The following is a 14928-nucleotide window of genomic DNA, read 5'->3' as shown; positions in this document are numbered from 1 at the left end:
GAATAAAGTATGGCAGGAAATGAGGCGTACAATGAAATATGAAGGGGTGTCAGAATTCTCTCCAATATGGAGGAATAGGTACTTTGGAGAACTTTGTAAACTAGAGGGTTTGAATATTGGTGTTCTAAAGCAATACAATATGTTCCTCAGCTTTAGGCTTAAAGTGCTACACGGTCTTTTCAGGAGCTACAGGAATTATATAAATTGCCGCATAATAACTTTTATAAATACGACTACGACATGCAGTCTATTCCCAGTTTAAAGGAGGAGGGATGACTATAAGACCAATGCCATTGATATCTTTATTAGCAGGGGCAGGGAGAAAAAAAGGCTTAATCTCGCTAGTATATAGCCAACTTAGCCTCTCCCATCCTCTGGAATGCCCTGCCCCAGTATGTCCGATCAGCCCCTACCCTGTCCACCTTTAGGAGATCCCTGAAAACTCATTTATTCAGGGAAGCCTATCCCACACCCACATAACTGTCCCTGAGCCACCCCCATCAAATTATTCTTGCAGCTCTTACCTTTTGTACCACCACCCCCTCCCTTTAGAATGTAAGCTCTACAAGCAGGGCCCTCCTGTACCTTTTGTATTGAACTGTACTGTAATTGTGTTGTCCCCCTTATAAATTGTAAAGAGCTGCGTAAACTGTTGGCGCTATATAAATCTCGTATAATAATAATAATAATAACTTATGGTGAATTATCAAGATATTTTGGATAGCCCAGGCAGAAAGGGTTGGGAGATGGATGTGGGGGTTATACTGGAGGAGGAATGGTAAAATATTCTGAAGAGGGCACTGATGGTTTCTTTATCATCTACACAATGCTTATCACAACTGTTTATTATCTAAAGGACATATAGGACTCCAGTAAAATTATATAAGTGGAGGCGGAGGGAAACTTTAGATTGCCCAAGATGTAAGCAACCCCAGACAGATCTGCTCCATATGCTTTGGAAATTTGTCCTAAACTGGTCAGATACTGGCGAGAAGTGGTGTCCACAATTGATGGGGTTTATAACAGCCAGATAGAATTGGACCCCCAAAATATGTTTACTGGGTTATCTTAATGAAGAGCTATATCCGAGGGAAATGTCAATTTCAATTGGTAGACTATTATTTATAGCCCGTAAGTTAATAGCTAGAAAATGGATGTCTTCCAGTGTATCAGTATTTGAGGAATGGCGCTCCCAGGTAAATGAGGCAATATTAATGGAGTGACAGGTTTATCAGAAAAGGGGTACAATCGATATATTAGTTAAGCTGTGGGGTCCCTGGTTAATAACACCAGGTCTGGCCTCATTCTCTTGGGTTCCAAATATAATAGTAAAGAATGTAAGAAGAGAGAGTGGATAGGAAAAATATAGGCTGTATGGGAAGTGTTGAGCGGCGTGGGGGGAGAAGGTGGAGAGGGAGGGGGCTTGGTTTTTTTTTTTTTTTCCTTCTTTCCCTTTTTGTTTTTTTATTTGTTTCTTCTTGTTATTTGTTTTGTTATGAATGAATTTTGTGTAGGTAATTCTACTTGTGGTATATAGTCACTGCTGGGGATCGATGGTGATAAGAAATTAGAATTTAAAATATATACTTTGTAAAATCAGCGTTAAAATTGTTGTATGTATGGATATTGTAAAACTGGTAAATAAGAAAATGTCGAATAAAGAGGTAATGTTAAAAAAAAAAAAAAAAGAAATTTAGCATTTTATAGACCTTTGAGCAATTATAGTGTAACAAAAAAAAAATAGTAACTGCCACAATTGTATTCACTAGCTTGTCTGCTTTCAGAAAATATATGACATTTTGGGGGTTTAATGCAATCTTCAGGTCTAAAATTATTTTGTAAACATGAGTGCAAAAAAAAAAAAAAAAATGCAAAAACAGCTCTGGTAGCGAAAGGGTTAAACCCATTTTAGAAATTCCTCTCCAATCTTATCTACATGGTGGACATTCATATTGTAGCCATCAATCCAGCACAACTGAGAGATGAAGTTTTCTTTTTTTTTTCTTTAAAAAATATCTGTTTTAGGGTGGTGGCATTTGGGGGGGGGGGGGGGGGTCTTTATTTTCAGTGTATATTGACTTAGTTAATATTGATATGGCCCTAATTTAAGGTTATATGGCTTTTTTGCAGTAAGACTTCCCTTTAAAGAACGTGGATGGTGGCTTTGGGGTTTTAGACATCTTTCGGTGTTTTCTATATTTGTATTTTATGTGGGAAGCATTTTTTTTTTTTTAATTGGGATGTTCCACTGGTTATTAACCATCTGTACTAGGCACCATCCCTCTGTAGAGAAAGGCAGATGAAGGCAGGGGGAGTTCTGTGATATCTTTTAGAGGTAATAAATACCTAGAAATATTACAAGGACACATTACTAAACATTTTACACCCACCATGAATCCCCATGAACGATGAGAGGTTCACTTTAAAATTATATGATGAATTATTGTATGTGAATGAGGTCCTGTGATGCCCACAGTGAAGATGTGTTGACAAATCTGTTTAGATATTTCTGTAACTGCATTTGATCATCTGATCTCTCCAACAGTTGAGGGTTCCATTTCTCTTTTCTTTTAGATAAAAGTACGCAAAAGGAAATATTACAGATGAAGAATGGTGAGTGTTTGTGAACCGAGGGTTACTTTTGAGAGGATTCAGCAGCTACTTCCATACTCTCAGCAGTAAAATGTCAGTGGAAAGAGCAGAAAACATGATTCTGTGGTGGAGGAGGTAGTGGAAGGAGATCCTCCATACATAGTTCTGTGGAGGAGGAGGTAGTGGAAGGAGATCCTCCATACATAGTTCTGTGGAGGAGGAGGGTAGTGGAAGGAGATCCTGCATACATAATTCTGTGAAGGAGGAGGTAGTGGAAGGAGATCCTCCATACATAATTCTGTGGAGGAGGAGGTAGTGGAAGGAGATCCTCCATACATAATTATGTGGAGGAGGAGGTAGTGGAAGGGGATCCTGCATACATAATTCTGTGGAGGAGGGGATAGTGGAAGGAGACCCTGCATACATAATTCTGTGGAGGAGGGGATAGTGGAAGGAGACCCTGCATACAGCTTTGACAGCTGTTATATAGGCAAGGGCGGGCCATCCGGTGACATAACCGGGTGACCCTGTCCCCTCTGACATCATGTGATGTCAGAGGGGGACGGGGTCACCCATTTACGTCACAGGGTGGCCACGCCCTCAGCTATATAACAGCTGTCATTGGGAAAAGGCTGCAGTCAGTGGGGACGCCTCCCATTCAGGTGGAGTTTTTCCATTTTTTTTTTCTCTGGACCGTCGGCGCTGTGATTAAAGATTGATGGACATCACAGAACACTACTTTTTTTTAAAATAAAGGAATTGTCAAAAACTGTCTGCTGTCATTTTTACTTTTTTGACACTTTTTTCTACCCCACACCTATTCACATGGGGGGGTGGGATCTGGGGGCTCCCTTGTTAAAGGGGGCTTCCAGATTCCGATAAGCCCCCCCCCACCCGCAGACCCCCACAACCACCAGGCAAGGGTTGTGGGGAAGAGGCCCTTGTCCCTATCAACATGGGGACAAGGTGTTTTGGGGGGCCCAAAGTACCCTTTCCATGTTGAGGGCATGTGGCCTGGTATGGTTCAGGTGGGGGGTGCTCTCTCGTCCCCGCATTTCCTGCGGCCTGCCAGGTTGTGAGCTCGGATAAGGGTCTGGTATGGATTTGGGAGGGACCCCCATGCCATTTTTTTTTTTTTTACATTTTGGCACAGGGTTATCCTTAAAATCTATACTAGACCTGTAGGGCCTGGAATGGATTTTAGGGGGTGCCCCCACGCCATTTTTTTAATTAATTTTGGCTCAGGGATCCCCTTAATATCCATACTAGACCCAAAGGGTCTGGTAATGGACTGAGGGGGGGCAACTCACAGCGTTTTTTTCAATGATTTTTATGTATATTGCGACAATATCCGACAATACATTACAGCCGCAACCAGTTTTAAATGACAATCTTTCCTTTTAGAAATTTCATTTTGCTGCTCTCATTCATTACACTATGTACAGCTGCTATGTAAGCAGCCTTAAATAGTGTGGGGCATGGACTTAGCCCCCTGAGCCATAATTGGCCTAAGGCACCCTGCCTTTGGCAAATCATGGCTCTCACAGCAGAGCGCACTGTGATTGGCCAAAGCATGCAGGTCAGGTGGTATGAGTGGAAGGAGATCCTCCATACATAATTCTGTGGAGGAGGAGGTAGTGGAAGGAGACCCCGCATACATAATTCTTTGTGAAAGAGGCAGTGGGATGAGTCCCCAAATATATAATTAAGTAGAATAGGAGAGTAGTGAGTAATGGGAAGTAGGGAACTGCTTTTTGTGCATTGATGGATTTCCGCCCTTGCACATTTGAGAGTTTACACAGTCATGTCATATTTCAATTTACAGTTAGCATACAGCAATTATATACTATGTCTTTCTATGTACCACTGCTGTGCCTCCCAATCATGGAAATATTTGCTCTTGTGAGTTTTCAAGCATCAAGGAACATTCACTCATATGAATTCTTTTCCATTCTCAGATAAAGATATTAAAGAAGAAATTACACAACTTAAGGCTAATTGTAAGTATGTAATCACCCCTGATTTCTTTTGCAATTGGTGCTCATGAATACACAGAAGTGAAGTCTAATGGAAAGTGCATATATCATTCTGTGGAGGAGGAGGTAGTGGAAGGAGATCCTGCATACATAATTCTGTGGATGAGGAGGTAGTGGAAGGAGATCCTGCATACATAATTCTGTGGAGGAGGAGGTAGTGGAAGGAGATCCTGCATACATAATTCTGTGGAGAAGGTGGGTAGTGGAAGGAGATCCTGCATACATAATTCTGTGGAGGAGGAGGTAGTGGAAGGAGATCCTGCATACATAATTCTGTGGAGGAAGAGGGTAGTGGAAGGAGATCCTGCATACATAATTCTGTGGAGGTGGAGGTAGTGGAAGGAGATTCTGCATACATAATTCTGTGGAGGAGGAGGTAGTGGAAGGAGATCCTGCATACATAATTCTGTGGAGGAGGAGGTAGTGGAAGGAGATCCTGCATACATAATTCTGTGGAGGAGGAGGTAGTGGAAGGAGACCATGGATACATAATTCTGTGGAGGAGGAGGTAGTGGAAGGAGATCCTGCATACATAATTCTGTGGACGAGGAGGTAGTGGAAGGAGATCCTGCATACATAATTCTGTGGTGGAGGAGGTAGTGGAAGGAGATCCTGCATACATAATTCTGTGGTGGAGGAGGTAGTGGAAGTAGATCCTGCATACATAATTCTGTGGTGGAGGAGGTAGTGGAAGGAGATCCTGCATACATAATTCTGTGGAGGAGGAGGGTAGTGGAAGGAGATCCTGCATACATAATTCTGTGGAGGAGGAGGTAGTGGAAGGAGACCATGGATACATAATTCTGTGGAGGAGGAGGTAGTTGAAGGAGATCCTGCATACATAATTCTGTGGAGGAGGAGGTAGTGGAAGGAGATCCTGCATACATAATTCTGTGGAGGAGGAGGTAGTGGAAGGAGATCCTGCATACATAATTCTGTGGAGGAGGCGGTAGTGGAAGGAGACCATGGATACATAATTCTGTGGAGGAAGTAGTGGAAGGAGATCAGGCATACATATGTGGATGAGGAGGAGGTAGTGGAAGGAGATCCTGCATATATAATTATGTGGAGGAGAAAGTAGTGGAAGAAGATCCTGCATACATAATTCTGTGGAGGAGGAGGTAATGGAAGGAGATCCTGCATACATAATTCTGAGGAGGATGAGGTAGTGGAAGGAGACCCTGCATACATAATTCTGTGGAGGAGGAGGTAGTGGAAGGAGATCCTGCATACATAATTCTGTGGAGGAGGAGGTAGTGGAAGGAGACCCTGCATACATAATTCTGTGGAGGAGGTAGTAAGAGGAGATCCTGCATACATAATTCTGTGGAGGAGGAGGCAGTGGAAGGAGATCCTGCATACATACTTCTGTGGAGGAAGAGGGTAGTGGAAGGAGACCATAGCTCTGCTATGCTGTGCATTGCCAAATTCCCTGTGAACCGTGAAATTGCAGCACACAAATAAATGCATAGATGGTGGAGAAATGTCCAAGCCTGCAAAAAAGAGGGACCTCTGATACTGAACTCCCTGGGGTGCAAGGCACACTAAAGTCTACCTAGGCCAAAGCCAGTCAACCAAGTACTTGGTAAAGGGCTCTCCTGTAGAGGGACCCCTCACAGTTGGGAAGTGGTTTAAGGCCAGAGAACCTCCCCCAACATCAGTGCAGGCCCCAATAACCTGCACCCTCCAGCTCTGTGTGTGTAAAAAAAAAAACAAAAAAAAAAAAAACACGCAGTGCTAGTACCTTTGATAAATTAGTGTCAAGTGCAGATACACAAGGAAGGCCTTGTAACCAATATTAAAATTATCTTTCTCTCTATCTGCTCCTTTCTACATGTTTTCTAGGCTCTCTTTATCTGTTTTCTTAGAAAAAAAACTTATTATGCACAGAGCTCAATAGCTCAAGCTTAAATATACTGTACATACACAACTGAAATAGTTAGGGAAGTGACTCACCCTTCTAATGTCACTTTCTGAATCAATTGTAAAGCTTTATCGCTGTCCGTGTTCTGAACGATTGTAGTTCTGAGCAGTCACATGTTTACTGCGTAGTCTGATTACCCTTCTGGTCGGAGGAGAGTTTTGTTGTCCAATGTTTCTGATTTATATTTACTTTTTTTTTATTATTATATTTTATTTTTTAGATTCTGCATTGAAAAAGGGTATATCTGATCTGCAGAAATCAGGTAATTATAGGAAATTCTCAAACAGCTCAAATTCTTTTGGATAAAAAGCAGGATTGGAATCTCTGAGTTTATTTATTTGTGGTCTGTGACTTGACTCCCACTTGAGGAGTTCCACCCTGTATATATGTCCTGGTGACCATTGTCATTTAGAGAGGAATTGAAGAAAAACATCATTACAATGTTCAGTCTCTTCAGCTTTGTGTTTTTTTTCTATCCAGCTGTCAACATAACGGATGACCTGAACAAGATGAAACTGATTAAAAATAAAGGTAAACATTCTGCATTCTTTACTGGGCAGCACAGTGGCTAAGTGATTAGCACTTCTGCCTAGCAGAAATAGAGTTATTAGTTTAAATCCCAACCATAGCACTACCTGCCTGGAGTTTGCATGTTCTCCCTGTCCTTACATGTGTTTCCTCTGGGTACTCAGTTTTCCTCCCACACTCCAAAGAATTCTGGTAGGTTAATTGGCTTTTGCCTAATTTGGCCCTAGTATGTATATGAATGTGAGTCAGAGATCATAGATTGTAAGTTCCTTGAGGGCAGGGACTGATGTTAATGTATAATATATATATATAAATGTAAAGCATGGCGTAAATTGACAGCTCTATATAAGTATCTGAAATAAATTCTGAAACAGATAAACACAAAAAAGTGATAGCTAGCTCTACTCTCCTTCTCCTTCCTTGGCCTAATGCAGAGCTGATGCTACTATGTGTGCTCTAAAATCAGGTAGCACCTTTAGTTATGGAGTCCCACCAAGGACCTTTATTTATGGTGTTCATCCATAGACCTTTGTTTAAGGAATCCCAACCTTGACCTTTATTTAGGGTCCCACCATCAGCCTTTATTTCAGGCATCTCTCTATGGACCTTTATTTATGGGTAGGGATGGGCAGAACAACCCCCTGTTTGGCTCGCCCCAGAACTTTCGAACATCGTCAAAGTTTGCAACCAAATAACAAACCCCATTGAAGTTTATGGAACCTGAATGTGAAAAATCAAAAGAGCCCATTTTGAAGGCTTATATGCAAATAATTGGGCATACAATGGTTATGGGAGTCTGGGTACTCCCCTGCGGGGCATGTATCAATGAAAACAAAGTTTGTAAAAAACGTAATTCTCAAATGAGCAGTGATTTATTGATGCTTAAAGTAAAAGCATAAAAAATAGAAATTCCTTTCAATATAGTGCACAGGTGGTCCCCTTAATTTACCTGTAAAGTGGCACATCTTTTTTTTTTTAAAATTGTATATTTATTTAAGTATCCAAGAATAGGTACAAAAATTGTATCAGGGTGTACATTGCACTATCAACAAAAGTGCATTATAAACAAACATAATGAAAACAAGAACAAAAAACAAACAGATGTAAGTGATAAAAGAGTGTTCACATACATAAGGCACATATATGTATTCAATTAAATCTTTATGATGAATGCGATAAGCATACTGCAGGAAAGTAACCAATATCCCGTGGGTAGCTCAGAGCACTCACACAGGAAATATAGAATTAAATTGTGTTAAGAATAGGGCATATTTGGTAGTATGGGGGTCCCAAATTCCGAAAGATCCCATGGTTCCCATATTTTATTGAATTGGGGGATGCAGTCATGTACCGAAGCTGTCAAGAACTCCATTGTCCGAATCTCAGTCACTAAATGTAGATATCCGGACCATGGGGGAGGTGTATTGGATAGCCAGAACAATGGGATAATCCTCCTGGCAGCTAGCATTATATAGGATATCAGTTTGTTTGTCTTTTTTGTTACCCCTGAGGGGGGGAGGCCCAAAAGGTAGTTCAAAGGATCCAACGGAAGGGACACCCCAGTTACCTTTTGTATAAGCAAATGAACATCATTCCAAAAAGGTTGTATCAAGGAACATTGCCAGAAGATATGGAATAGTGAGCCTATGTCAGATCCACACCGCCAACAGAGCTGTGAAACTGAAGGATCATACTTATGGATTACATCGGGAGTTCTGTACCAAAACATGAGAATCTTAATGTTTGTCTCCCTCTGAGTGACACATTTAGATGATTTAAAGGTAGAGGACCAGATCCTATCCCACATCTGCACCGTGACAGGACGGCCCACCAACTGAGACCACTTGCGCATGTAATGATGTAATGTTTCCGAAATTGGGGTTGGCTCATGGAGGATACGATAGATACATGAAATTAGGTGTAATTGATTGGGGCCTTGAGCACACAGGTGTTCAAAGGTAGTTGGTTTATCCAGGGTCAGGGTTGGCGATTTAGAATGAAAAAAATGTCTAACCTGTAAATAGAAGTGAAAAGAGTGTGGTGATAGATCAAATTTCTCTCTTAAAACGTCAAAGGGATGTAGCTTCCTTGTTATGGAATGAACTAGGTTCCGCAGCTGGAAAAGATGCACATTTATCCATGAAAAGATCCTACCCAGGGACATACTATCTGGAATGAGGGGATTAAGTAGTACATTTACAAGAGGGGAGCAGGGGGACATGAGAGGATAACGTTTGAGGCAATTGCGCCAAATGGTTAAAGTTAGTGTCATTGGGCCAGTACACTGACGTTTATAGATAGGGTCTAAAACAGGGGGAGCGCCCCAAACCAAGGAGCTCGGATGGACCGGATAAAGTACCCCCTTCTCAATGGCGGACCATTGGTTAGGTGCATTTAAGGAAGTCCAAGAGATGATGGCCCTTAAGTGTGTTGCGTGATAGTATTTAGTGATGTCCGGGGCTCCCAGACCTCCTCTGGACCTAATGGAAAACATCACGGAACTTGCTATGCGGTGAGCACCGCCATTCCATATAAATTGTAAAAAGGATCTTTGAAGTGTTTTTAATTGTGAGGCGGGTACAGCTACTGGGAGAGTTTCGAAGTAATAAAGTAGCTTGGGTAGGATAGACATTTTTAATACATTGACTCTGCCCAGTAAAGACAAGGGATGCTTGGTCCAGGACGACAGGGACTTATTTATATCCAATATAAGAGGAGGGAAGTTGGTACTATAAAGGGAGGAATAGTGAGGGGTGAGTAGGATACCCAAATATTTAAGAGAGTTACTACACCATTTATAAGGGTATGATTCTTTAAGTTGGGATAATAATAGTCTTGGAATGTGTATAGGAAGGGCTTCGGTTTTAGAGTTGTTAACTTTGTACCCGGAAATAGCACTAAAAGAAGTCAATAATTTATGTAATGAGGGAAGAGATATCAGCGGGTTGGTGATAGTTAACAGAATGTCGTCTGCAAATAATGATAGTTTATACTCCCCCTGTCTCATCACCACCCCACGAATATCTGGATTTACACGAATAGACTCGGCTAGGGGTTCTAGGCATAAAATGAAAAGCAGCGGTGATAGGGGGCAGCCCTGGCGAGTTCCATTTGTCATGGGGAAACTAGGAGACATGAAGGATGACATTTGCACTTGCGCTGAAACATTTGAATACAAGGCTTCCAAGGCTTTTAAAAAAGAACCATCAAAGCCATATACTTTTAAAGTGGCAAACATGTAGGGCCAACTTAGCCTGTCAAAAGCTTTCTGCGCATCTAGGCTCAAGATCAATGCCGAACGTGAGGTTCTATCTAAAAGGTCTATTAGGTCTATTGTACGACGGGTGTTATCTCCTGCTTGTCTACCAAGAACAAATCCCACTTGATCCCTGTGTATCAATTTGGGAATAAATGCGGAAAGTCGGGTAGCGAGTATTTTAGTAAATATCTTATAATCCGAATTTAGGAGGGCTATGGGTCTATAGTTGTCCGGGATAGAGGGATCCTTTCCAGGTTTAGGGATAACCGAAATGAACGAGTGGGAAAACTGGGAATGTGGGGGAGTTCCCTTAAGAAGGGAATCATATAAGGCTAGCATATGAGGAGATAAAATGTCAAAAAAAGATTTGTAGTAGGAGTAGGGCAATCCATCTGGGCCAGGGGATTTGTGTGATGGTAGTTTTTTAATTATAGCCAGTAATTCCTCAGCTGACACTGTTGCATTTAAACACTCCAGGTCTGTTTTAGATAATTTTGGTAATTTTATATTGGAGAAAAAGGACTCGAAATTTACCTGCGTAAAATTAAAATGGTTCTCCGGAGTCAGGCAATTATACAGTTTGTTATAAAAGCTACCAAAAATTTTTGACATTTCACGAGGGCAATGTGTTCTAGATCCATCTATCTGCAGTAGGAAATCAGGCAGGGAGTTGAACGGACGAGGGCATAACTTATTGACTAACATCCTGTGGGGCTTATTTGAGAATTCGTAGAATTTCTGTTTCGTCCACAGCATGGACCTAGCTGTTTTGTCAAGTTTTGTTGATTTAATTTGTTCTCTAAGGTGAGTGACTTTACGTAGTTTCTGCACCGTGGGACCACCCAAAAGCCTCCGTTCAGCAATTACTAGAGCAGACGTTAAGGACTGCAATAAACTGTTTCTATCTCTCTTCAGTCGAGAGCCCTCAGCTATACATGCACCTCGGAAAACAGCCTTATGTGCCTCCCACAGCGTAGAAACCTGAGATACCGATCCGGAGTTGAGTGTAAAGTAGTCTTTCAAGCTATTTGCTAGGATAGAACGAGATACTTCAGACTGCAAGAGGTGGTCATTAAGACGCCAGTGACAGGATTTAGTATAAGTCTGGGATAACATAAGTTCTAGTGTAATGGGTGCGTGATCCGACCATGTAATAGGGGAGATGTCTGATTCAACTACATAGGGGATAAGTGGAGCCGAGATAAAAAAATAATCAAGACGGGAGTACATTTTATGAGCTGGTGAGTAAAACGTAAATTGTTTGTCAGAGGGATGTTTTATCCTCCATGAGTCGAATAATCTGTATGATCTAATACATTTGCGGAATGCATTGGCTTGAGACAATACTCTTTTAGGTGGGGTGGTACTAAAAAGCGTTTGTCTGTCCCTATTGGGAGACATGACCAGATTGAAGTCTCCACCAACCACCATAAAAGGTTGTGAGTGGTATTGGGGGGAATCAAAGAGTTTGTTGAGGAACTCAATCTGGCCCGTGTTTGGGGCGTATAAATTAACCAGTGTAAAAGAGGTAGACATGTATTCACAATCTAGGATAAGAAATCTCCCATGAGGATCTACATGTGATCTCCGAACTTTGACAGGACATGCTTTCCTGATCAAGATAGCCACTCCTGCCTTGCCCGTGGAATCAGAGGCAAGATAGGAGATGGGAAAAAACCTGGAGGCAAATTTTAATGATCCTCCTGCCCGGAAATGGGTCTCCTGGATCATCACTATGTCTGCGCCCGAGGCCCTGAAATCTTTCAGGGCCATCCAGCGTTTACCAATGGAGCCCAGGCCTTTTACATTATAGGACATAATTTTTAGGGCCATGACTGTGATCTATCTAGGAATGCTAGTGTAAATACATCTAGTACTATAAACCTGGAAGTAGCATGAAAATAGGAAAAAACACATTGCAGTTTACAATTAATCATGCTAATAAACGTTTGTCCAACTCTAATCATTGAAAAACACACTCCAAATTCTTTTTCCTTTAGAGTAAAGTGATAGTGACCGTGGGGTCTCAAACTATGGAACACATCATTAGATATGCACAAAAACTGTAAAAAAAAGAAAAAACAAAAAAGAAAAATCAAGAAAAAAAGTTCAAAATTCTGTAGACCTGAGAGAAAACAGTTTCTCAGGGAGCCCTGGGCGTAGACCAGGGCCTGGTGGGGACGTGGGCGGACCTCCATCTGGCAATTCTGCTTGAGGAGATGAGAGAGGGGCCGCCGCTCACCTTATGCACATGTAAGCGGAAAAGACAAAAAATAGAACAAAAGAAAAATTTTTTTGAAGAGGATAACAAATATAACAGGTATGCTTGACACTTAAGAAATTCCAAAAAAACCTTTAGTAAATGTATCTCAAGGGATGAGAAATATTCTGCCCCGAAAAAAAGGGTCGAGGCAGATACAAAAACTGAAGGGGCCAAGACAGCAATGTCGTTTCGTCTAGAAAAAAGAAAAAATTTGTCCGAAGCTCTGAGAAGAAACGGTAATGCTAAAGGCAGGGAGAAATAGAACCAAGAATAAGAGTGATCAGGGGGGGTGCTCAAGGGGGTTGCTTAGAAGATCTCAGGTGTTGGGGAGTAGAAAGGTGCTTCTTTGATTTGCCCCGAACAGGGGTCCAGATGCGAGTAGGTGTAGTTGGAGGCAGTCGGGCCTGTGTGTTAGGAAGGTTATTATCTTCTTCTAGGTAAGGGGGGGAGACCCAAACTTTTCAGGAAGGCCTCTGCTTCTTGCAAATCACGCAAAGAATATTGGGCTCCATCTTTGGATACAGCTAGACGGAAAGGGAATCCCCAGTAATATGGTATCTTGTGTTGTTGTAAATGTGAGGTGAGGGGGCGCAGATTCCTCCGTTTAGCGAGAGTGATGGGGGAAAGGTCGCTAAAGATCTGCAGCTTAGCGCCTTTGTGTGTAATTTGGGATTTATTGCGGGTTGCCAGGGTTAGTGCCTCTTTACTTTCGAAGTAGTGGAACCGTACCACAACATCCCTGGGTCTGGCTCCAGTCGGTGGTTTAGGGCCCAGGGATCTATGGGCCCTGTCAAATCGCCAATCTATGTCCACAACTGAGGGAGCCAAGTTATTAAAAAGGCTCAAAAGGTAAGGTCGGAGTTCAGAGTCACACACTGTTTCCGGAATCCCTCTGAATCGTAGATTTTGTCGTCTTTCTCTGTTCTCCAAGTCTTCTTGCTGTAATTGGAGCTGAGATACAGATAGGCGTAAGTTATGATTTTCCTCCTCAATTGCTTGTACATAATTTACCATTTAGTCAAATTTATTCTCCAGAGTGTCTGTGCGATCTCCAATTTGGGTTATTTCCCCTCTCAATTCAGCAGCTAGTTTGCTCACCTCAGCCGAAACATTAGACGTAATCTGTTGAAGTAAAAGTTGCAGCTTGGAGTCCAGGATGTCAGGGGTGAGGGTCATATTCAGGGGTGGAGGAGTAGTTGCAGGGTTTTGCGAACTAGTCAGGGAGGAGTTTGCGGTATCTTCTGAGTCCAGGGAGGGGTCCAGTAAGGCGAAAGGATTCGCGGAGGAATTAGAGGAGGCTGACTGTGGTCTGGTAACATAACGCTCCATTGTTGGTTCTTCTCGTGACACAATTAGTGGTTTGTAGTTTCGTTGCTGTTGGCCAATTTTGCCCATGAGGTACACAGAGGTTTTAGTGATCAAACATGCAGGCTTACCTCCAATGTTTTATGTTTGCTAATATTGCTGTATGGAGGTCTTGGTGAGCAGGCAGGCGCCCAGGGTTTATTTAGGCAGCATCTCTCTCAGGGTATTATTGTGTTCCACCCAGATCCTCACAACTCCCTAATTACATCTCTGCCTCCCCCTCCTGAGAGTCTGGGGTGAGAAAAGCAATTCCTGCAGTCCCCAGCCCCTTGCAAGTAGCTATGCAGCTGAGGGGACAGAGGGTGGCTTCTGGGTGTATGTGAGAGTCCCAAGATGGCCACCGGGCTCCAGAAGTAGGCCGAAGCCTCAGTCTATCCTAGTTAAAGGCCGCCGGATCGGGAGACACGGCCGTTTGCAGTCACTGGGGCATCCACGGGGGTAGAGAAAGGGATGATTTGGGTGATCTGACTCCCCCCAGGGACCCGGTAGTGGGCGGATTTACTCACTGCGTTCCGGAATGCCTGAAATTTAGCCCGCAGGCCGCGTCAGGTAGCTAGGCCGCAATGCACGAATCCGGGCGCCGGATAGTTCTTCGCGGCCTCCCCGGATCCACAAGCCGATCGGTCCAGTCAGGGCAGGTCCCGAACAGTCACTCCTCAATCCGTAAGCCCACAGGTTAAGATAGGGAGAGAGAGAGAGCGCCGCCGGTCCGTCTGTAGGCCCCAAGATGGCGGCGGAAAGCTCCGGTGGCAGGGAGAAAGTTCAGCTGCAGAACAAGATCAGACCCGCCGGGGTCCTAAATATTAGTCCAGGATAGCTCAGCAGGGGTCTGGGATCAATAATATATGGCCTATGACTGCGGGGGCACAGCATAAGGCCACGGATGGTTGTAGATCCAAGAGGAGCTCTGATCACACACGTCCTTCCAGCAGCAGGTCCGGACACGCCCCCCCTAAGTGGC

The 14928-nt window shown here is 42.9% G+C and overlaps 1 protein-coding gene across 2 annotated transcripts in view; it reads left to right on the top strand.

Moving 5' to 3' along the window:
* The window catches only part of LOC141133724 (uncharacterized), a 103480-nt gene that overhangs the window by 39171 nt on the left and 49381 nt on the right, over positions 1-14928 (top strand). For both annotated transcript variants that reach the window (XM_073623247.1, XM_073623246.1), the window contains exons 4-7: positions 2575-2613; positions 4551-4592; positions 6773-6814; positions 7033-7083. In XM_073623247.1, the coding sequence (XP_073479348.1) occupies positions 2575-2613; positions 4551-4592; positions 6773-6814; positions 7033-7083 (174 nt within the window). The remainder of the gene's footprint in view (positions 1-2574; positions 2614-4550; positions 4593-6772; positions 6815-7032; positions 7084-14928) is intronic.

This window comes from Aquarana catesbeiana, linkage group LG03 (genome assembly GCF_042186555.1).
Source record: "Aquarana catesbeiana isolate 2022-GZ linkage group LG03, ASM4218655v1, whole genome shotgun sequence".
NCBI classification, from domain to species: Eukaryota; Metazoa; Chordata; class Amphibia; order Anura; family Ranidae; genus Aquarana; species Aquarana catesbeiana.
The sequence above is the reverse complement of the archived record's forward strand: the minus strand, read 5'-3'. Positions and strand labels throughout refer to the sequence as shown.